Below are 22,607 nucleotides of genomic sequence, written 5' to 3' on the forward strand. Positions count from 1 at the left end.
TTTCTTGTAAATATTTTAGTCCAGGAAAATGTAAAGTACGATACTTGATGTTATAGTTAATGTACTTGGATACTTTCCACCACTGACAGTCTCCTGAAGCCAGAGATTAACTAATGAAATGACAGAATTACATTTTTAACCAAATCAACCAATGAAAACATGTGATGTGATGTAAACAGGAAGTAGATGTCTCCTCTGCAGTTGGTTGCTTAGGAACAGTGAAGCTGAAGAGTCAGAGCAGGGATTTCTTCTCTGAGCGACGACAGTTTACACAAGTCTCTGATTCAGAGGCTGGAAACTCCGGTTGAAACAGAACAGTGTTTTGTGGATGTCACCTCAGTCACTGGGAAAATCTGAGACCTGAACAAACACGACTCTGGACACTTTCTGTGAACTGTGGCTTTTTATTATTCAAACAAAAGGAAGCAGGCGACTTTACTTCTTCTTGGACACACCGACAGTGCGACCACGACGGCCGGTGGTCTTGGTGTGCTGACCACGCACACGCAGACTGAAAGAGAAAAGAGAAGTTCAGTTCCACTGATTTTACTCTGGTCAGTTCCTGAGGTGTCGAACATGTCAAGGTACCGACACCATCTGAAAAGGTTTTACATTATTCTGTCATTTGAACCAACTCTCAGTCCGTCACTTTAACTTAGAACGTTAAACCGAACAGAAGATGAAATAAAACTGAACAGTGTCTTTAGAGAGTGAGGACCAGTGCAGAGACGGGTCGTCCTCTTTGGACCAGATCGGATCTCTTACCCCCAGAAGTGCCTCAGCCCGCGGTGAGCCCTGATCTTCTTCAGCCTCTCCAGATCTTCTCTCAGCTTGTTGTCCAGACCGTTGGCGAGGACCTGAAACAAGGCGACAAGAGGAAATGAAAACCAGTCGCCAACGCCGAGATCTGGTTGAACAAGGTTCCTATAATCAATCCTGAAACGGCTTCAGTCCTGGACGGAGGTCCAACAGTTTCTCATGTCTGGTTGAACATTCTGTTTCAGCGTCGCAGGATTTAGAGTTTCCTTTAGAGAGAAGTGTCAACAGACTGAACTGCTACTGAGGAACTTCTGATAATCAGCCGACTGAAGTTTGTTCAATCTTGGCACAAAGATAAATAGTTTATTTAACCTGGATTAAAACCGGTGTAGTTGGAGGTGATGAGTGAAGTCAGTTTATCTTCGTGAGAACTCAGTGACACTCGTCTCTGAAACAACATTCTCCAGCAGGTTAGACGCTTGATAACCATCTGACAAGTGGCTCAACCAGTCACTCGACAGTTCGTTAGAAACTTCAGAACCATCAATCAAACCACGACTTTGGCTGTTTAACTGAATTAACCTGTGAAAGTCATTTACATTTGACTTTACGGAGACTGAACCAGCTCTGACCGACACCACAGGTTCTAACGTCAGGCTCGAGGCTCGGATACTTTGAAATGTGGACCAGAGGAGCCGGGGATTGAACCACTGACTTGGACAACCCGGTTGACCTCCTGAGCCACGGCCGATTTGAGCTGATGTTTTTTCCAGTGTCGTGTTCATTCAGACGAGTCGACCGCTGTCGTCTACCTGACTGTATTTTCCGTCCTTGACGTCCTTCTGCCTGTTGAGGAACCAATCTGGGATTTTGTACTGGCGAGGATTCTGCATGATGGTCACCACCCGCTCCACCTGAAAGTCAGGAACCACGGTCAGCTCACAGGAAGTACAATGTTCAACAGTTAGGTCACCAAACGAAGACATGGAGAGTGACCCGTGTGTAATGAGCCCACACAGAGGTCAGAGGTCAACTGTCCCTGGTGAAGATGATTCACCAGGGACAGTTGGAACATTCGGGACCACGCGTGTTAAACACGTGTCTGACACCACGACACTGACTCCAGCTAGCGGCTCCAAGCCGGTGCTCAGTGATGGAAAGTCCAGGACAAGTCACAGTCTACACGGCTCCAGTTCCTCACGTCTTAATGACGTGTGCAAGTTGTGAAACCTTCTGAAATCTGTTCCCACCTCCTCCTCAGTGAGTTCTCCTGCCCTCTTGGTCAGGTCGATGTCGGCCTTCCTCAGGACGACATGGGAGTAACGTCTGCCAACACCCTGAGGACAGACAACACATTAGTGTCGTCGTTACACATAATGGACACGATATTCACCAGTTACACAATCTGAATACACAACACGTAAACAGCATTTTCATAAACCCTCTCCCTGATTGGTCATTCTCACCATCAACCACATCTGGTGTCTCATTATGTGGACATGTTGACACCTTCATCATATTAGAACTTCCTGTTGAGTTTCCACAACATTCCAGAGCTAACATCTGGGGACGCTAGTGTTCAGTGTGTGGATGCAACATTTAAGAACTTGTGGAAATGACTGTTTCAAGTTTAATATAAATGTCGGAGCTTCCAGACACTTGAATGCAGCCATACGGAGGCATGTGGTGTCCTTCACGTCTGAAGGACTCACTTCAGCGTCTCAGGAGGACCAGTGGAGGACCAGTGGAGCCTGGTACCAGTGTCCCTGTGGACGGAGGACACCACAGGGGGTCTTACCTTGATGGCAGTGATGGCGAAGGCGATCTTCCTCCTTCCATCAATGTTCGTGTTGAGAACACGGAGAATGTGCTGGAACTTCTCGGGGATGACCAAAGACTGAAAACAGAAGAACACACGTGTCCATCAGACAGAAACCTCCAGAGTTCAGGGGACACCATCTTTACACTAACCGGTGCAGGTGACATCATCAACTGGCGACGAGCACCTGAGGTTTGGAGAAGGGGACGAACTCTTACTGGGGGGGGGGGGGGGGTTTGATTAACATGGAGCTCTGGGAACCGGGTTCTCATCGTGGGAACCGGGTTCTCCACGATGAGAACCCGGTTCCCACGTGTCCACAGCGGTGTAACGTGCACTTACTGAACCACAGCTAGCTTAGCCGGCTAGCCACAGCTAGCTTACACGGCTGCACCGGTTTAACGCCATCAAACACCGGGAACACAACGAGCATCGTCCGGTACCGACTCCGCTTCGACCCGGGACCGATGGAGATGTGAGCCGGGGCTCCGGGTCATGGAGCCGGACTCTCTCCGGCTCCATGACCCGGAGCCCCGCCGCTCACTCTCAAACTGTCCGAACAATGTGCGTCCTGCCGCCGACCAACCACAAATAAAAGCTCGCGCCGCTCCGGTGAGCGCCGGAGCACCCGCCATGCCGGTTACCGGCTGAACCAGCGCGAGATGGACGCAGATGGAGGACGGATCCGGATCCTCGGAGAACAACTCACCATCTTGAAGCAGGTTCCGTGCGAAGAGGAAGTGGCTTCGGTCCCGCGAGACTTTGACCCTGCGCGAGCGGAAGTGAGTCCGTCGCTTTTAATGTGTCCGCCCAGAGTTTCCCGAATAGAAATGTATTTGTATTAACGCGTAAAAACAACAAGTCAAATATCGGAGTCGTAATGTTCACGAGTTCAACTTAATATTTGTGTTGAGTTAATATCTCGTTTGATTCCCAGACGTCCGTTGGGGACGGAGGTCGGCGGGACTCTGGTCATGATGGCGGAGGAAGCAGCTGTGAACTCAACACAAGTGGCTCTGGACTATTTACAGGATGAGGTGACTCTTCACTCAGCAGCTTCCCGCGGGGATTCAGCTCCGCGTCCCGGCGCCACGTCCCGCTGAAGCTCCGCAGGTTTCTGTGAACGGACCCAGGATCAGTTCACATGAATCTGCAGCTGCTGCGTTTCAATGGAGCTAATGTAGCTGTTAGCATCCCGTCACAACAACCCGCCGCTCAACCACTTCCGCGTTGCGTCGATACTCGATCACACGTTGAAAAGGTCTTTGAGTTCAGATGTTAAACATGATCTGAGCCCAGCTCCACACACGGGACTGTTCGGTGCACTCAGTGTTTACCCGTGTTAACCGGGTCTCCACCATGTTGTCTCCTCAGTCCCTCAGCTAAAGAGACACGTTGAGGTCCTGAGGGACAGTGTCTTCACTGATGAGACTGTGTGTGTTTCCTGTAGAAGGCTGACGGAGACATGGCCAACCTGAACCTGGGAGAACTGGACCTCACCACTGACGAGTACATCCTGGATGAAGTGGACAGTGAGTTTGTTTCATCCTGTGATCACGATACCAGCTGCTGCATCTTTTAATATCAGTTTTATATTTGAAACCAAATGTCTGCAGGACATCGAGGGCTCAAACAAACTCTTAGTTACCACACGCAGATACTGGAAACAATGTATTCAGATATAAAACCTCCTGCATGAAGGAAAAACCAGTTAAAGGTCATCATCAGTCAACTGAGAGTTTGATTCTTCACCAACACTGTTCCTCTCCTGCAGTTCACATCCAGGCGAACCTGGAGGACGACCTGGTGAAGGAGGCGCTGAAAACGGTGAGAATGTCCTTTTACGTACGGATCCGATCTGAGGAGTCTTTATTAAATTGACTCCATGTCTCCAGGTTGAATCCTGTGTCCTAACTCTTCGTTCCTCTTGTTATAAAACCAACATCCTGGTATTTTTGCATGACTCGTCCTCTTCTCAGGGACGTTGACTCATTCTGCGTCCGATCAGAAAGCTCCCTGGACTTTATCTTCCACACGTCTACGAGATCCCATCCAGAGAGCGCCTCCAGTTAAATGAGTCCAGGAAGGTTCAGGCCAAACGTACAGTGGCTCTGTGAGTGGCTTCACGTGTTCAGTCTGTACTCTCAGCACAGACGTGGTATTCAGACATATCCCCAACATGTCAAACTGGCATCGCGTTAATGGGAGGTTTAGTTTTTACACTTTTATATAAGATGTCTTTACTTCCTCAGAATTTGTTCCTTAATTTGTTTCAAATTTCCAACGTGTGTTGTTAACGTCTCGCTCATTAAAACAGAAACATGGTTCAATTTGTAAAGAAGCACCAAGTAACTGGGTTAACTGGTGACGTTGTGTGTTTCCAGGGCGTTGACCTGCGGCAGTACTCCAAACAGGTGGAGGCGGAGCTGCAGAGGATCGAACAGGCTTCCATCAAAGACTGTATCCTTCTGCTCGCAGTTAGTGAAATGAGGTTCGGTCTGTTTCCTGCCGAAGTCGAGAACAACACGTTACCTTAGTTCCATCTTCCTCTTCCTGCTGCTCGCTACAACAGCAGCATCTTCCTCCGTTCTTCACTCTGCATCTTCTCACAGCAACAAACACGACTCACACGTAGACCAGAGCATACGACTGATTCCTGTGTGCGTCACATCCTGCACTGCTCACACCTCAGCAGGCCAGACCGTTCACCTGCAGTCACGTGACTGTCGACTCTGTATGTGTACAAATTATAGCACGATCATCCGCTGATGCACAATCTTTGTCTGGATGAGACTTTGGGTTCTTTCCCACTGACGACGCTGGTGTTTGTTGTAAAGTGTGACTTTATTCTCCTGACGTGTCGTCTGTCAGACATCAAGGAGAGTCAGAACATCGCTCTTCTGCACAACCAGATCACCGCCTGCGACTCCATACTGGAGGTAAGACGAGGCGCCTTCGTCCTGATCCCACGTCACAGGATGAGACGCTCGCTCCTCTTTATTTTTACATTTACACTTTATTCTGAAGGAGATTGTTCGTGTGAAAATAGATAATTCACCAGAGATTGAATGTTAGACGATGATGTCACCGTCCCAAACGTCCAGCTCCTAAAACATAAAACGCATCGGGAAGTTTCTGCTGCTTGAGCTCCATCCATTCAAGGCATCAGGTCAAAAATCGAATAGTTTCTAAAACAACCACAAATCATTTTTCAGTCTCAAATTCAAATCAAAGTTTAATGAACTGCACTTTCTCTTCCTGTTTCTTACTCAAATGTTTGAATTGATCTCGTTAAGAATAAAACCAGCACAGAGCTGCAGCGCTCCGTCAGGCTTCCTCTCGCACGTACAGAGGTTATTTGTATATAATACCATAAGATCGTATTTGTCTGACAGTTTGTTTTTCCGTCCGTCCATTCGTTCTCTCAGCGTATGGAGGGCATGCTGAGCGGCTTCCAGAGCGACCTGTCGTCCATCAGCAGTGAGATCCAGACGCTGCAGCAGCAGTCGGTCAGCATGAATGTGCGTCTGAAGAACAGGCAGGCCGTGCGCAGCCACCTCAGCCAGCTGGTGGACGAGCTGGTGGTGCCCGGGGCCATGATCTCGTGAGTGGTGGCATGTGGTGGCATGTGGTTGAATGTGACGTGAGAGTCCAGCGTTTGTGTAACGTGTCCCGTGTCGCGCAGCACCATCCTGGAGAGCCAGGTGACAGAGCAGGAGTTTCTGGAGCAGCTTCACGAGCTCAACAACAAGATCAACTTTGCCAAAGAGCTGAGCTTCAGAGAGACGCTGGCGTGCTCCGACATCCAGGACATCGTGGACCGCCTCAAACTCAAGGTGACGCTCGGACTCGTCCACGTTCAATAAAGTCCCAGAACAAGCTGAGATTCTAACTCTGAGTCTGATGCTTCCTCGTCTAAGGCCGTGTCTAAGATCAGAGAGTTCATCCTTCAGAAGATCTACTCCTTCAGGAAGCCGATGACAAACTACCAGATTCCACAGAACACTCTGCTGAAATACAGGTGAGCACCATGAAGCTCCTTCTTTAAAGAGACAACTGATGAAGGTTTGTGTCAATGACAGAAGAGGAAACATTTAAAATGATGAATCCTTTGTTCGTCTCTGCAGATTCTTCTATCAATTCCTTTTGGCCAATGAGAGGACGGTTGCCAAGGAGATCCGAGACGAGTACGTGGACACGATGAGCAAAATTTACTACAGTTACTTCAAGTCGTACAGCGGCAGGCTGCTCAAAGTGCAGGTCAGTGACTCGTCTCAGCTGGTTCCTGAACATTTACAGAACATGTCCCCGTCGCTGGCTTCATACGAACCAGATGAAAACCAGATCAAAACCAGCTCAAAACCAGATCAAAACCAGATGAAAACCAGATCAAAACCAGCTCAAAACCAGATCAAAACCAGATGAAAACCAGATCAAAACCAGCTCAAAACCAGATCAAAACCAGATCAAAACCAGATCAAAACCAGATGAAAACCAGATCAAAACCAGATCAAAACCAGATCAAAACCAGATGAAAACCAGATCAAAACCAGATCAAAACCACCTCCGTCCAGACGGGCGTCTTCGCTCCACATCAGAAACACTCTGTCCAGAATTAAATGTCACATGACCATTCATATCCAGACTAAAACGCAACCCCCCACTTTTCAGAACTCCTGTTTCATGGGCGGAGCCATGAGTTTCAAATGAGACACATTTTACCAAAACCTCTAAAAAAGCTCGGCTCGCTCAGCTCAGACAAAACGGAGCAAAATCTTCTATTAAATATATTATTTCAACATAAACCGTGGTGCATTGTTGAGACACAGCTGAGAAGGTCGTCGTTGTCGTTGAATAAATCTCGGAGGAAGACGACATGAGTATAAATACGTGTTTAGTAAAATGCACGTCAGCGCTGATTGGACGACACCTCTGACACGCCCACTAAATGAGAGGAAACGTGACGTTCAACCTGGAAACTGTAGGAAACCTTTTTGAGAACGTGACCCAGATAATGAGAGGACGACATTTCCTCGTTGACCAATCACAACAGAGTGGAGCAGCTGACCAATCAGAGCAGACTTTACCAGGAGGGGGGGGGGGGTCTTAAATGTTTGATGTGTTTTCTGAACATCAGAGCCTGAACCCATTTCCTCCTCACACCTCTGTCCACAGTACGAGGAGGTGGCAGACAAAGACGACCTGATGGGGGTGGAAGACACAGCCAAGAAAGATATCCTTCAACATGTGTCTCCTTCGAGACAAATGTCCTCACAGCGTCCGTCAGGACGAACCAAAACACATCAAGTCATTTTTCATACCTGGAAGCCACAACAACAAACTCCAGGTTCACACACCTGGAAAAATAAGTATGAAGTAGAACAAATAAATGGGTACAATAAATTAATAAATTAATACAAATGTAGAATATAGAATAGATAAATATGGAAAATGAAAAGAACAACTTAAACCTGCAGATTAAGACAACATAATAAACAGAATCAAATTAAAGTGAGACCCGTCCCGTGGGGCTGGTTCGTGGTGACGTGGTTTATTAGATGACGTGGTTTATTAGATGACGTGGTTTATTAGGTGACGTGGTTTATTAGGTGACGTGGTTTATTAGGTGACGTGGTTTATTAGATGACGTGGTTTATTAGATGACGTGGTTTATTAGGTGACGTGGTTTGTTAGGTGACGTGGTTTATTAGGTGACGTGGTTTATTAGGTGACGTGGTTTATTAGGTGACGTGGTTTATTAGATGACGTGGTTTATTAGATGACGTGGTTTATTAGGTGACGTGGTTTATTAGATGACGTGGTTTATTAGGTGACGTGGTTTGTTAGATGACGTGGTTTGTTAGATGACGTGGTTTATTAGGTGACGTGGTTTGTTAGATGACGTGGTTTATTAGGTGACGTGGTTTATTAGATGACGTGGTTTATTAGGTGACGTGGTTTATTAGGTGACGTGGTTTATTAGATGACGTGGTTTATTAGATGACGTGGTTTATTAGATGACGTGGTTTGTTAGGTGACGTGGTTTATTAGATGACGTGGTTTATTAGGTGACGTGGTTTATTAGATGACGTGGTTTATTAGATGACGTGGTTTGTTAGATGACGTGGTTTATTAGATGACGTGGTTTATTAGGTGACGTGGTTTATTAGATGACGTGGTTTATTAGATGACGTGGTTTATTAGGTGACGTGGTTTGTTAGATGACGTGGTTTATTAGATGACGTGGTTTATTAGATGACGTGGTTTATTAGATGACGTGGTTTATTAGGTGACGTGGTTTATTAGGTGACGTGGTTTGTTAGATGACGTGGTTTGTTAGATGACGTGGTTTGTTAGATGACGTGGTTTATTAGATGACGTGGTTTATTAGATGACGTGGTTTATTAGATGATGTGGTTTATTAGATGACGTGGTTCGTTAGGTGACGTGGTTTATTAGATGACGTGGTTTATTAGATGACGTGGTTTATTAGATGACGTGGTTTATTAGGTGACGTGGTTCATTAGATGACGTGGTTCGTTAGGTGACGTGGTTTATTAGATGACGTGGTTTATTAGGTGACGTGGTTTATTAGATGACGTGGTTTATTAGATGACGTGGTTTATTAGATGACGTGGTTTATTAGATGACGTGGTTTGTTAGGTGACGTGGTTTATTAGGTGACGTGGTTTATTAGATGACGTGGTTTATTAGATGACGTGGTTTGTTAGGTGACGTGGTTTATTAGATGACGTGGTTTATTAGGTGACGTGGTTATTAGATGACGTGGTTTATTAGATGACGTGGTTTATTAGGTGACGTGGTTTGTTAGATGACGTGGTTTATTAGGTGACGTGGTTTATTAGATGACGTGGTTTATTAGATGACGTGGTTTATTAGGTGACGTGGTTTATTAGGTGACGTGGTTTGTTAGATGACGTGGTTTGTTAGATGACGTGGTTTGTTAGATGACGTGGTTTATTAGATGACGTGGTTTATTAGATGACGTGGTTTATTAGATGATGTGGTTTATTAGATGACGTGGTTCGTTAGGTGACGTGGTTTATTAGATGACGTGGTTTATTAGATGACGTGGTTTATTAGATGACGTGGTTTATTAGGTGACGTGGTTTATTAGGTGACGTGGTTTATTAGATGACGTGGTTTATTAGATGACGTGGTTTATTAGGTGACGTGGTTTATTAGATGACGTGGTTTATTAGATGACGTGGTTTATTAGGTGACGTGGTTTATTAGGTGACGTGGTTTATTAGATGACGTGGTTTATTAGATGACGTGGTTTGTTAGATGACGTGGTTTGTTAGATGACGTGGTTTATTAGATGACGTGGTTTATTAGATGACGTGGTTTATTAGATGACGTGGTTTATTAGATGACGTGGTTCGTTAGGTGACGTGGTTTATTAGATGACGTGGTTTATTAGATGACGTGGTTTATTAGGTGACGTGGTTTATTAGGTGACGTGGTTTATTAGATGACGTGGTTTATTAGGTGACGTGGTTTATTAGGTGACGTGGTTTATTAGATGACGTGGTTTATTAGATGACGTGGTTTATTAGATGACGTGGTTTGTTAGGTGACGTGGTTTATTAGATGACGTGGTTTATTAGATGACGTGGTTTGTTAGATGACGTGGTTTGTTAGATGACGTGGTTTATTAGATGACGTGGTTTGTTAGATGACGTGGTTTGTTAGATGACGTGGTTTATTAGATGACGTGGTTCGTTAGGTGACGTGGTTTATTAGATGACGTGGTTTATTAGATGACGTGGTTTATTAGGTGACGTGGTTTATTAGATGACGTGGTTTATTAGGTGACGTGGTTTATTAGGTGACGTGGTTTATTAGATGACGTGGTTTATTAGATGACGTGGTTTATTAGATGACGTGGTTTGTTAGGTGACGTGGTTTATTAGATGACGTGGTTTATTAGATGACGTGGTTTGTTAGATGACGTGGTTTGTTAGATGACGTGGTTTATTAGATGACGTGGTTTGTTAGATGACGTGGTTTGTTAGATGACGTGGTTTATTAGATGACGTGGTTCGTTAGGTGACGTGGTTCGTTAGATGACGTGGTTTGTTAGATGACGTGGTTTATTAGATGACGTGGTTTATTAGGTGACGTGGTTTGTTAGGTGACGTGGTTTATTAGGTGACGTGGTTTATTAGGTGACGTGGTTTATTAGGTGACGTGGTTTATTAGATGACGTGGTTTATTAGATGACGTGGTTTATTAGGTGACGTGGTTTATTAGATGACGTGGTTTATTAGGTGACGTGGTTTGTTAGATGACGTGGTTTGTTAGATGACGTGGTTTATTAGGTGACGTGGTTTGTTAGATGACGTGGTTTATTAGGTGACGTGGTTTATTAGATGACGTGGTTTATTAGGTGACGTGGTTTATTAGGTGACGTGGTTTATTAGATGACGTGGTTTATTAGATGACGTGGTTTATTAGATGACGTGGTTTGTTAGGTGACGTGGTTTATTAGATGACGTGGTTTATTAGGTGACGTGGTTTATTAGATGACGTGGTTATTAGATGACGTGGTTTGTTAGATGACGTGGTTTATTAGATGACGTGGTTTATTAGTTGACGTGGTTATTAGATGACGTGGTTTATTAGATGACGTGGTTTATTAGGTGACGTGGTTTGTTAGATGACGTGGTTTATTAGATGACGTGGTTTATTAGATGACGTGGTTTATTAGATGACGTGGTTTATTAGGTGACGTGGTTTATTAGGTGACGTGGTTTGTTAGATGACGTGGTTTGTTAGATGACGTGGTTTATTAGATGACGTGGTTTGTTAGATGACGTGGTTTATTAGATGACGTGGTTTATTAGATGACGTGGTTTATTAGATGACGTGGTTTGTTAGGTGACGTGGTTTATTAGATGACGTGGTTTATTAGATGACGTGGTTTATTAGATGACGTGGTTTATTAGGTGACGTGGTTCATTAGATGACGTGGTTCGTTAGGTGACGTGGTTTATTAGATGACGTGGTTTATTAGGTGACGTGGTTTATTAGATGACGTGGTTATTAGATGACGTGGTTTATTAGATGACGTGGTTTATTAGATGACGTGGTTTGTTAGGTGACGTGGTTTATTAGATGACGTGGTTTATTAGGTGACGTGGTTTATTAGATGACGTGGTTTATTAGATGACGTGGTTTGTTAGATGACGTGGTTTATTAGATGACGTGGTTTATTAGGTGACGTGGTTATTAGATGACGTTGTTATTAGATGACGTGGTTTATTAGGTGACGTGGTTTTGTTAGATGACGTGGTTTATTAGATGACTGTGGTTTATTAGATGACGTGGTTTATTAGATGACGTGGTTTATTAGGTGACGTGGTTTATTAGGTGACGTGGTTTGTTAGATGACGTGGTTTGTTAGATGACGTGGTTTATTAGATGACGTGGTTTATTAGATGACGTGGTTTATTAGATGATGTGGTTTATTAGATGACGTGGTTCGTTAGGTGACGTGGTTTATTAGATGACGTGGTTTATTAGATGACGTGGTTTATTAGATGACGTGGTTTATTAGGTGACGTGGTTCATTAGATGACGTGGTTCGTTAGGTGACGTGGTTTATTAGATGACGTGGTTTATTAGGTGACGTGGTTTATTAGATGACGTGGTTTATTAGATGACGTGGTTTATTAGGTGACGTGGTTTATTAGGTGACGTGGTTTATTAGATGACGTGGTTTATTAGATGACGTGGTTTGTTAGATGACGTGGTTTGTTAGATGACGTGGTTTATTAGATGACGTGGTTTATTAGATGACGTGGTTTATTAGATGATGTGGTTATTAGATGACGTGGTTCGTTAGGTGACGTGGTTTATTAGATGACGTGGTTTATTAGGTGACGTGGTTTATTAGGTGACGTGGTTTATTAGATGACGTGGTTTATTAGGTGACGTGGTTTATTAGGTGACGTGGTTTATTAGATGACGTGGTTTATTAGATGACGTGGTTTATTAGATGACGTGGTTTGTTAGGTGACGTGGTTTATTAGATGACGTGGTTTATTAGATGACGTGGTTTGTTAGATGACGTGGTTTGTTAGATGACGTGGTTTATTAGATGACGTGGTTTGTTAGATGACGTGGTTTGTTAGATGACGTGGTTTATTAGATGACGTGGTTTGTTAGATGACGTGGTTATTAGATGACGTGGTTTATTAGATGACGTGGTTTATTAGGTGACGTGGTTTATTAGGTGACGTGGTTTATTAGATGACGTGGTTTATTAGGTGACGTGGTTTATTAGGTGACGTGGTTTATTAGATGACGTGTTTATTAGATGACGTGGTTTATTTAGATGACGTGGTTTGTTAGGTGACGTGGTTTATTAGATGACGTGGTTTATTAGATGACGTGGTTTGTTAGATGACGTGGTTTATTAGATGACGTGGTTTGTTAGATGACGTGGTTTGTTAGATGACGTGGTTTATTAGATGACGTGGTTCGTTAGGTGACGTGGTTCGTTAGATGACGTGGTTTGTTAGATGACGTGGTTTATTAGGTGACGTGGTTTGTTAGATGACGTGGTTTATTAGGTGACGTGGTTTATTAGATGACGTGGTTTATTAGGTGACGTGGTTTATTAGGTGACGTGGTTTATTAGGTGACGTGGTTTGTTAGATGACGTGGTTTATTAGGTGACGTGGTTTATTAGATGACGTGGTTTATTAGATGACGTGGTTTGTTAGATGACGTGGTTTGTTAGGTGACGTGGTTTATTAGATGACGTGGTTTGTTAGATGACGTGGTTTATTAGATGACGTGGTTTGTTAGATGACGTGGTTATTAGATGACGTGGTTTATTAGATGACGTGGTTTATTAGGTGACGTGGTTTATTAGGTGACGTGGTTTATTAGATGACGTGGTTTGTTAGGTGACGTGGTTTATTAGGTGACGTGGTTTATTAGATGACGTGGTTTATTAGATGACGTGGTTTATTAGATGACGTGGTTTGTTAGATGACGTGGTTTATTAGATGACGTGGTTTGTTAGATGACGTGGTTTGTTAGATGACGTGGTTTATTAGATGACGTGGTTTGTTAGATGACGTGGTTTGTTAGATGACGTGGTTTATTAGGTGACGTGGTTTGTTAGATGACGTGGTTTATTAGGTGACGTGGTTTATTAGATGACGTGGTTTATTAGGTGACGTGGTTTATTAGGTGACGTGGTTTATTAGGTGACGTGGTTTGTTAGATGACGTGGTTTATTAGGTGACGTGGTTTATTAGATGACGTGGTTTATTAGATGACGTGGTTTGTTAGATGACGTGGTTTGTTAGGTGACGTGGTTTATTAGATGACGTGGTTTGTTAGATGACGTGGTTTGTTAGATGACGTGGTTTATTAGATGACGTGGTTTGTTAGATGACGTGGTTATTAGATGACGTGGTTTATTAGATGACGTGGTTTATTAGGTGACGTGGTTTATTAGGTGACGTGGTTTATTAGATGACGTGGTTTGTTAGGTGACGTGGTTTATTAGGTGACGTGGTTTATTAGATGACGTGGTTTATTAGATGACGTGGTTTATTAGATGACGTGGTTTGTTAGATGACGTGGTTTATTAGATGACGTGGTTTATTAGATGACGTGGTTTATTAGATGACGTGGTTTGTTAGGTGACGTGGTTTGTTAGATGACGTGGTTTATTAGATGACGTGGTTTATTAGATGACGTGGTTTGTTAGATGACGTGGTTTATTAGATGACGTGGTTTATTAGATGACGTGGTTTATTAGATGACGTGGTTTGTTAGATGACGTGGTTTATTAGGTGACGTGGTTTATTAGATGACGTGGTTTGTTAGATGACGTGGTTTGTTAGATGACGTGGTTTGTTAGATGACGTGGTTTATTAGATGACGTGGTTTGTTAGATGACGTGGTTTATTAGATGACGTGGTTTATTAGATGACGTGGTTTATTAGATGACGTGGTTTATTAGATGACGTGGTTTGTTAGATGACGTGGTTTATTAGATGACGTGGTTTATTAGATGACGTGGTTTATTAGGTGACGTGGTTTATTAGGTGACGTGGTTTATTAGATGACGTGGTTTATTAGATGACGTGGTTTATTAGGTGACGTGGTTTGTTAGATGACGTGGTTTATTAGATGACGTGGTTTATTAGATGACGTGGTTTGTTAGATGACGTGGTTTATTAGGTGACGTGGTTTATTAGGTGACGTGGTTTATTAGATGACGTGGTTTATTAGGTGACGTGGTTTATTAGGTGACGTGGTTTGTTAGGTGACGTGGTTTATTAGATGACGTGGTTTATTAGGTGACGTGGTTTATTAGATGACGTGGTTTATTAGGTGACGTGGTTTATTAGGTGACGTGGTTTATTAGATGACGTGGTTTATTAGATGACGTGGTTTATTAGGTGACGTGGTTTATTAGATGACGTGGTTTGTTAGATGACGTGGTTTATTAGATGACGTGGTTTATTAGGTGACGTGGTTTATTAGATGACGTGGTTTATTAGATGACGTGGTTTGTTAGGTGACGTGGTTTATTAGGTGACGTGGTTTATTAGATGACGTGGTTTATTAGATGACGTGGTTTATTAGATGACGTGGTTTATTAGATGACGTGGTTTATTAGGTGACGTGGTTTATTAGATGACGTGGTTTATTAGATGACGTGGTTTATTAGGTGACGTGGTTTATTAGATGACGTGTGACAGATCAGGTCGTTTTATTCAACACGTCACTGTTCCTCCATCATTACAAAGACAAACTCGTCCCGGGCTCATCGGCTTCATCACATCCTCTAATTCGACTTGGCAGTGACGGGTGAGGTCGTTGAAGCACTCACATCAGGGTGGTGTTGTAATATGCAAGTGAGACAAAGTTAGAATTAGACGATCCCGACCTCGGATGCTCAGGACATTCAGTCCCTGAGGGTGGGGCACGTTATTGTACAGAACATATTTCGCTCGGTGTCACACGAGCGGGCGCGTCTCACGCATTCCGAACATTAACGCAGTGGATGTGGTAATTAATGAACAATGCATATCTGGTGAGGCAGTAATCGGGTCATGGGACTCTGTGGAGCTGAGGATCCTTGACTCGCCGCCGCCGCCGCACGTTTCTTCTCCAAACCGTCTCTGAAGAGCAGGAACACCATCTTCACGGTGGGCCAGAGGGGGGCGATCCTGAGCCCCGGAGAGCTGGAGGGCCCCATCCTGGTTCCACACACGGCTCAGAGAGGAGACAGCAGAGTGAGACGTCACACACACACACACACACACACACACACACACACACACACACACACACACACACACACACAGACGTCTGTGACACATGAGAACACTTTGTTTTCACTGGGTAACATGAATGTGTCCCGGGTCACATGTGACGGACCTTTGACTTCTACAGTTTCACAATGAAGCAAACGTGTTTTAGTTCCTGTCAGTGATTTGTTTCCATATTTGTTTTGGAATCGACGTACGTGATCATTTGCATATAGAGCAGGAAGTGAGAAAGGGTTAGGCTGATTCCTCAAAGAGCTGCTGGACAAGAACCTGATTAATATCTGTGATGAATCAAAACGAGTCAGAGGTGGAGACAGAAGGAAAATGATCCACTCTGCACTCACACGTTTTAAAGGCCAGACTTGAACATTCATTTCTCTGCACTTGTGAGAAAAGGTGAAATGTGGTTTTGTTGTTCACTGTATATTCTGCAGCCATGTTTGAGTGACAGGAGTCCAGAGGAGTCCAGAGGAGTCCAGAGGAGTCCGGCTCCTCGGGCCTGAGAGGAACCTGAACAAAGAACGAGCGCAAACACCCGAGTCCGTTTAACTGCTCAGCGGCGCTCCGACACCAGGAGTGTGTCCGTGTCCCTGAGGCATCGAACACTGACACTTTGAACAGTTAATAAAAACAAAAGCTGAAGAGTGTAAATTTTACATTTCTAAGTTAGCTGTCGATGGAAAAGAGGAAATAGTTTATCCAAAGTTAAATAACAAGTTCGATTTTAGTCTCACAGACGAACTTGAACATGAAATATCGTCCGTTCCACTTTAACAGCAGCTAATATCATCTGTCTTTGATGATCACAGGAAACTGAACGGAGACGAGCTGCTGAACCAGACAGACGTCAAACTTCTCAGTGTCAACTATTAACTCTTTCATAGTCGGACTCGTATGGTCGGACTGCGCCCCCTGCTGGAGAAACTTAGACATTACACTTTTTAGTTTTCATAGTTTGTCATTTAGCCAAAGCTACTTACAGTTAGTGCATTCAACATCTATGAGGGGCCATTCGGGTTCAGCATCTTGCTCAAGGACACTTCGGCATGCAGATGGGGAAGACTGGGATCGAACCGCCGACCTTCTGGTTGGAGGACGACCGTTCTAACCCTCAGCCACCCCTGAGCGATGCATTATGGGAACGATGAGGCATAATAATTCTGATACTGATGAATAAATTACTAATTATATAATTAAATATTAAATCGATGATGTACAGCCGGATGGAGAGTGGCTGCAGAAATCAAACTTCCTGGTCTGACTCGATGAGTTGGAACAACTACTACAAGATGAATCTGAATTGATTGAGTGTATTTCTCTCTTCTCCCCAGTATCCGTACGAGACCCTGTTCCGCAGTCAGCACTACGCTCTGCTGGACAACGGCTGCAGAGAATTCCTCTTCCTGTCCGACTTCTTCATGGTCACAGGGAATTCTGCCCTGGACCTCTTCAACAGCATCATGGGGAAAACCCTCAGCATGTTCCTGGTACGAAGGAGGCGCCCGCCGCTCAGTCATTCAAACCTTTACTACAGGCGGGATCGCTCCATCGTGATTGGACCAAAATAGTCATGTGACACTGAATTATACATCAAATAGAATGAGCACCACTCAGTAGAGCTCATGTTATTGAGTTTGGAAGTAAAATGTTTGAGTTGTTCCTCATGGTTCAGATGATGCTGCGTTCAGGAACATGTGAAATGATGCGTTCACTGAACAAGGTGACAGTATCCTGTTCTCTGTGTCTGTCCCTGCAGAAGAGCATGTCCACGTACGTGTCCGACTGCTACGACAGCATCGCCATCTTCCTGTGCATCCACATCATCCTGAGGTTCAGAGCCATCACCGCCAAGAGGGGCATCCCCGCCCTCGACAAGTCAGTGTCACACCAGAACCTTCACTGTTTCAAATCCTGAACAGATGAAGCAGGAAATTCACGTGTTATTCTTTCTCTGGGGGAAACGTAGAGGAAGCTGGTGTTGTGCCAGGGGTCGTTTGTACTGATGTGGCCGAGGGTGTCCTGTGTCGTCACGTGTTGTGTGTGTTTGTGCGTCAGGTACTGGGAGGCCGTGCTGGAGCTGCTGTGGCCGAGGTTCGAGCTGATTCTGGAGATGAACATTCACAGCATCAGAAACACAGACCCTCAGAAACTGGGAGTGTTGGACACCAGACCACACTACGTATGTACACACACACACACACACACACACACACACACACGTCACAACATCACAACATCGCACAGGAGTGTGTCGGTGACCTGAGTGTGTGTGTTTTGGATTTCAGATCACTCGTCGTTACGCAGAGTTCTCGTCGGCGATCGTCAGTATCAACCAGACGTTTCCCAACGAGAGAACACACACTCTGCTGGGACAGCTGCAGGTAACACACACACACACACGTCACAAGTCTGATTCCTCATGTTTGGTTGTGTCTGGTTTAAACATGAAGCTTTGGAGGAACTGATGTGGATGTTGATTGGTGGTTTGCAGCAGCCAATAGCTCTGAATGTGCGTCCCCCCCCCCCCCCCGTGGCAGAGTGGACGTGAAACAAACTAACCCAGAAGGAGTCAACGTCTCTGAGTGCAGGACGGACTGTTTCTTCTGGGTTTGACTTGTTCCTCATGGGTTTGTCATACGTGATGTTGTTAATAACACACGTTTGTTTTGCAGGTTGAGGTGGAAAACTTTGTGCTGAAGATGGCGGCAGAGTTTCCCTCCAGAAGAGACCAGCTCATCTTCCTCATCAACAACTACGACATGATGCTCGGCGTCCTCATGGTGAGCTCCACAAAGTTCAGAACATCGACGACAAACAAACGTCTCATTCGCTCATTTTGATCTCAGGTGTAAAGTCACAACCTGTTTTCAACTTAAAAACCACATCAGAACAATATCCTCTGACATGTTGTGTAGTTGGTGGTCAGGAACACGTCAGGAACACGTCAGGAACACGTCAGGAACACGTCAGTAACACGTCAGGAACACGTCAGGAACACGTCAGGAACACGTCAGTAACACGTCAGGAACACGTCAGGAACACGTCAGGAACACGTCAGTAACACGTCAGGAACACGTCAGTAACACGTCAGGAACACGTCAGGAACACGTCAGGACTTCAGTGCAGGTCTGGAAACAGCTGATGTGTGGTGATGTTTCTCCTGTTTGTCCAGGAGAGGGCAGCAGACGACAGTAAAGAGGTGGAAGGTTTCCAGCAGCTGCTTCTCGCCAGAACTCAGGTAAAATCAAATCACTGCAGCGAAGTGGGTGATAATAAGTTTCAGTGTAAAATCTTTGTGGTTGATTTGTTGTTTTAAGGAGTTCATCGAGGAGATTTTGTCCCCCCCCTTCGGAGGGATGATCGCCTTTGTGAAGGAGGCCGAGGGGCTGATGGAGAAAGGGCAGCTCGACCGACTGAAGAACGAGGAAGGTGACGAGCTTTACATTTAATTTCACATTTAATAGGATCTGTGAAAGAAACATCATAATTCACCAGGACCTGCTCACTCACTCTGTCTCACTCTGACATTTCACACTCCATCAATGCTTCAGTGAATATTTGCTGTGGGATCAGTTCATCAGACTTGTGTCATTCTGCAGAATTAAAGATGAAAGAATCATTTCTTTATTGATATTGATTGTGTGTGTGTGTGTCTGTGTGTGTCTGTGTGTGTGTTGCAGCTCGGATCACTCAGCTCGTTCGGGGGTTTTCCAGCTCGTGGAAACAGTCGGTGGAGTCGATGAGTCAAGACGTCATGAGGTCGTTCACCAACTTCAAAAACGGAACCAGCATCATACAGGTGAGATGGAAATGAAGATGGACGACATCAGCCCCTTAAAGCGAAGCCAAATTATCTGGATTATTTGACTTGTTTGTGTCACGTCTGTTTTTAAAGATTGTTATGAAGTTGTTCTTCTTGCTGTGATGAATATACGTCTCCTCTCCGCAGGGCGCTCTGACGCAGCTGATCCAGTACTACCACGGCTTCCACAAGATCCTGAACCAGCCCACGTTCCGCAGCCTGGCCGTGCGCTCGGAGCTCATCAACCTGCATCACCTCATGGTCGAGGTCAAGAAGCACAAACCCAACTTCTAACGAGACGTCTTCGATTGCAGCGGAGCTCTGACCAGTAAAACATCTGGATTCCCTCTGGTTCTCTCTCGGCCACACTAACATCACTGTTGCCATGGTTACGCCCGGTGGGGTTTTCCACTGTGACACGAATCCACAAGTTAAAATATCACAAACAGAATTGAGTAAAGAAACTGCAGTAAAAATATTGAATGTTTCCTCTAAAACTTAAATCTACTGATGAGAATTAAAGCGACAAAAGCCACAGTCAACAACCGCAACAGACTTTTATTCTGAAACACTGAGCAGATGCATTATATTTATTGTTTTTGTCTTTATTTTGTGTTTAAAATGAAGAATGTAACTTCCTGTGTTTGTGGTCGTCGTCGTCTCTCTCCTGTGAAGTTTGTACATATGTAACAGTGAGAGAAGATTTTGTGGTCACATGACTTTTATGACCATTAAAGAACGAAGCTGAAGATTGTGTGTGTGTGTGTGTGTGTGTGTGTGTGTGTGTGTGTGTGTGTGTGTGTGTGTGTGTGTGTGTGTGTGTGTGTGTGTGTGTGAGTGAGTGAAATATGATTCTGGTTAAGATTAATATAAACAATAAGTTTAATATTCAATAAGTTCAATGTTCAGACCAAAGAACAAACATCTGAGTTGTTAAAACGCAGCGAGACAACATGACGTCCTCGACAGGGACAGATCGAATGTGGATTTGAGTTTAAAAGACAAAGATTTACATGTGGTTGTTACATTAAGACAGAACAGTTTAATTTTAGCTGAGAAATATTACACTGATAATAATTCACACTTGAATGAAGTTTCCTGTACATTGTCTGTTTCTTCATCTTTGATCAGAACTTCAAGATCATTTTGACAGAAACAAACATTTATTCACATGAAGACTTTTCCTTGTTAAACTGACATTCAGACAGAAAACGACTGCTTTGAAAAATCAATGTTAAATTTACAAAATAAAACCGGATGACCAACGAGCTCACGTGTCGACGCCTCAGAACAGACGAGGAATCTGGAAACTGGTGATGAGAGCGAAACAGAGAGGAAGGAGTGACCGGCTGCTTCTGACGGCGTCACCTGGAAAAACATTCATCAGCAGAGAGCTCCTCACAAAGATAAATCTAACGTCTTCACACAGCACTAATCTGATTCATACATTTTATTTTCTCACCTGATACTTTATTTTCCATTTTGCCGTGGACTCGGACATCGGGGGATTCTCCTGTGGAGAAGACGAGAGACGAATCAACAAAGGTTTTTCAGGTCCTCGGCTTCTTTCTGCCTCCAGGCGACGTCGTGTGGAGGCCACCGTGACCTTTGACCCCCACGTGCTGATCACTTCCTCTGTCCAACAGAACATTGAGAGGTTCCCTCGTGTTGTTCTTGAGACGTTGGGACAGACGAATGAACACGAGTCCTCCGGCCACTGGGCGTCAGCGGCACAGAGGAAGAACTAAAAGCTCTCGATACAAAGGTTCGATCTCAGGTTCGATCTTACTGATGTACTGAACTTTCTATACTTATTCAAACATGTTTTTATGATTTAAACACAAAGATTAAATACTTCTCAGTTGTTTGTGTGAAATAAGTTTTTTTAGTTTCCAGAACTCGGCGACATGAAAATAAAAATCCTTGTGAAGACGGAACCTGCGTTTTTTTGTTTTGTTTGATCAATAATTCAAATATTTGCTGAGTAATCCCTGAAGGAAGTGGTGCCGCCTCTCACCCTGCATGGCGAGCTGCACGGTGCTGATGGCGAGGCCGTGCTCGTCCAGGACTTTGTACGTGCCCTCGTCTGAGCGCTGCAGGCTCTTCAGGGTCAGCTGCTCCTTCAGCGGATCTTTCTCCAGACGCAGGCTGTTGTTGTCGCCCTTCATCCACAACTCCGACCACTCCGAGCTGTTCCTGAGGAGCAAAGACTGTCAGTAACTGTTTAGAGTCCGCAGAGCGCCCCCTGGAGGCGGCACCAAGAGAGAGGAGGTTCACATGACATGTACGGGAATACAAATATATAAAAACACATATTTATACGTAAATGTTTTATTTATTAAAAATATCCCAGAATTCCTGCATCAAAGTTTGTGGATTTTAACAATTTTTCTTTTTCCTCTTTAATAAAAAGAAAATGTCCTCAGGAAGGAAGCTGACCTGCCCTGGAAGACGACTCTGACCGAGTGACGGGTCACAAGATCCAGAACCAGGTCGCCACCCGGACCCCGAGCCTGATGGGACTTATGGTCTGAAAACACAGATGTCGTCGCTCGGTCAGTGACTGAGAATTAACACACAACAGATTTAACACACAACAGATTTAACACACAACAGATTTAACACACAACAGAATTAACACACAACAGAATTAACACACAACAGAAGCTTCAGTATCATCCTGATGTATGTTCGGTATTTGTAACTTTATTTTTCATAAAGAAAATATGTTTTATTCTTATTTGTGATTAAAAGATTAAGCGTCATGTTGCTAAAAAACAAGAAAAGAGAATAATTAATTTAATAAGATAAAAAAACAAGTCAATTAACTGATGTAAAAAAAAAAGTTTAAATAAAGAAAAGAAACATGTCCCGAAAAATGTTCATCACACTCAGTCAT

General features: G+C 44.2%; 3 protein-coding genes across 5 annotated transcripts; 1 reads left to right on the plus strand and 2 right to left on the minus strand.

The window, feature by feature from the left end:
- Window positions 1–388: 388 nt before the first annotated feature.
- On the minus strand, window positions 389–3,417 carry rps18 (ribosomal protein S18). Its single transcript, XM_034600594.1, has 6 exons — window positions 3,288–3,417; window positions 2,558–2,656; window positions 2,010–2,096; window positions 1,572–1,673; window positions 766–857; window positions 389–511 (listed from the first exon to the last, which is right to left on the minus strand). The coding sequence occupies exons 1-6, from the start codon at window positions 3,288–3,290 to the stop codon at window positions 436–438; spliced, it is 459 nt and encodes a 152-aa protein (XP_034456485.1). The 5' UTR covers window positions 3,291–3,417; the 3' UTR covers window positions 389–435.
- On the plus strand, window positions 3,361–20,461 carry vps52 (VPS52 subunit of GARP complex). Of its 3 annotated transcripts, none has more exons than XM_034600590.1 (20): window positions 3,361–3,615; window positions 4,029–4,110; window positions 4,353–4,405; window positions 4,963–5,038; window positions 5,450–5,517; window positions 6,007–6,182; window positions 6,264–6,414; window positions 6,499–6,599; window positions 6,706–6,838; window positions 7,754–7,811; window positions 15,737–15,870; window positions 17,238–17,393; window positions 17,663–17,781; window positions 17,962–18,085; window positions 18,192–18,287; window positions 18,579–18,686; window positions 19,079–19,144; window positions 19,224–19,335; window positions 19,587–19,705; window positions 19,856–20,051. In XM_034600590.1, the coding sequence occupies exons 1-20, from the start codon at window positions 3,553–3,555 to the stop codon at window positions 20,000–20,002; spliced, it is 2,142 nt and encodes a 713-aa protein (XP_034456481.1). In that variant the 5' UTR covers window positions 3,361–3,552; the 3' UTR covers window positions 20,003–20,051. The 3 variants fall into 3 exon arrangements, with proteins under 3 accessions (XP_034456481.1, XP_034456479.1, XP_034456480.1); XM_034600588.1 differs by lacking the exon at window positions 3,361–3,615 and adding an exon at window positions 20,102–20,461; XM_034600589.1 differs by lacking the exon at window positions 3,361–3,615 and having other exon boundaries at window positions 18,192–18,282; window positions 18,574–18,686.
- Window positions 20,462–20,726: 265 nt separating this feature from the next.
- lgals17 (galectin 17) lies at window positions 20,727–22,607 on the minus strand. The gene is made up of 5 exons (XM_034600300.1): window positions 22,598–22,607; window positions 22,148–22,271; window positions 21,726–21,904; window positions 21,171–21,221; window positions 20,727–21,076 (listed from the first exon to the last, which is right to left on the minus strand). The coding sequence occupies exons 1-5, from the start codon at window positions 22,605–22,607 to the stop codon at window positions 20,994–20,996; spliced, it is 447 nt and encodes a 148-aa protein (XP_034456191.1). The 3' UTR covers window positions 20,727–20,993.

Source organism: Hippoglossus hippoglossus, chromosome 11 (genome assembly GCF_009819705.1).
Source record: "Hippoglossus hippoglossus isolate fHipHip1 chromosome 11, fHipHip1.pri, whole genome shotgun sequence".
Classification (NCBI taxonomy): Eukaryota; Metazoa; Chordata; class Actinopteri; order Pleuronectiformes; family Pleuronectidae; genus Hippoglossus; species Hippoglossus hippoglossus.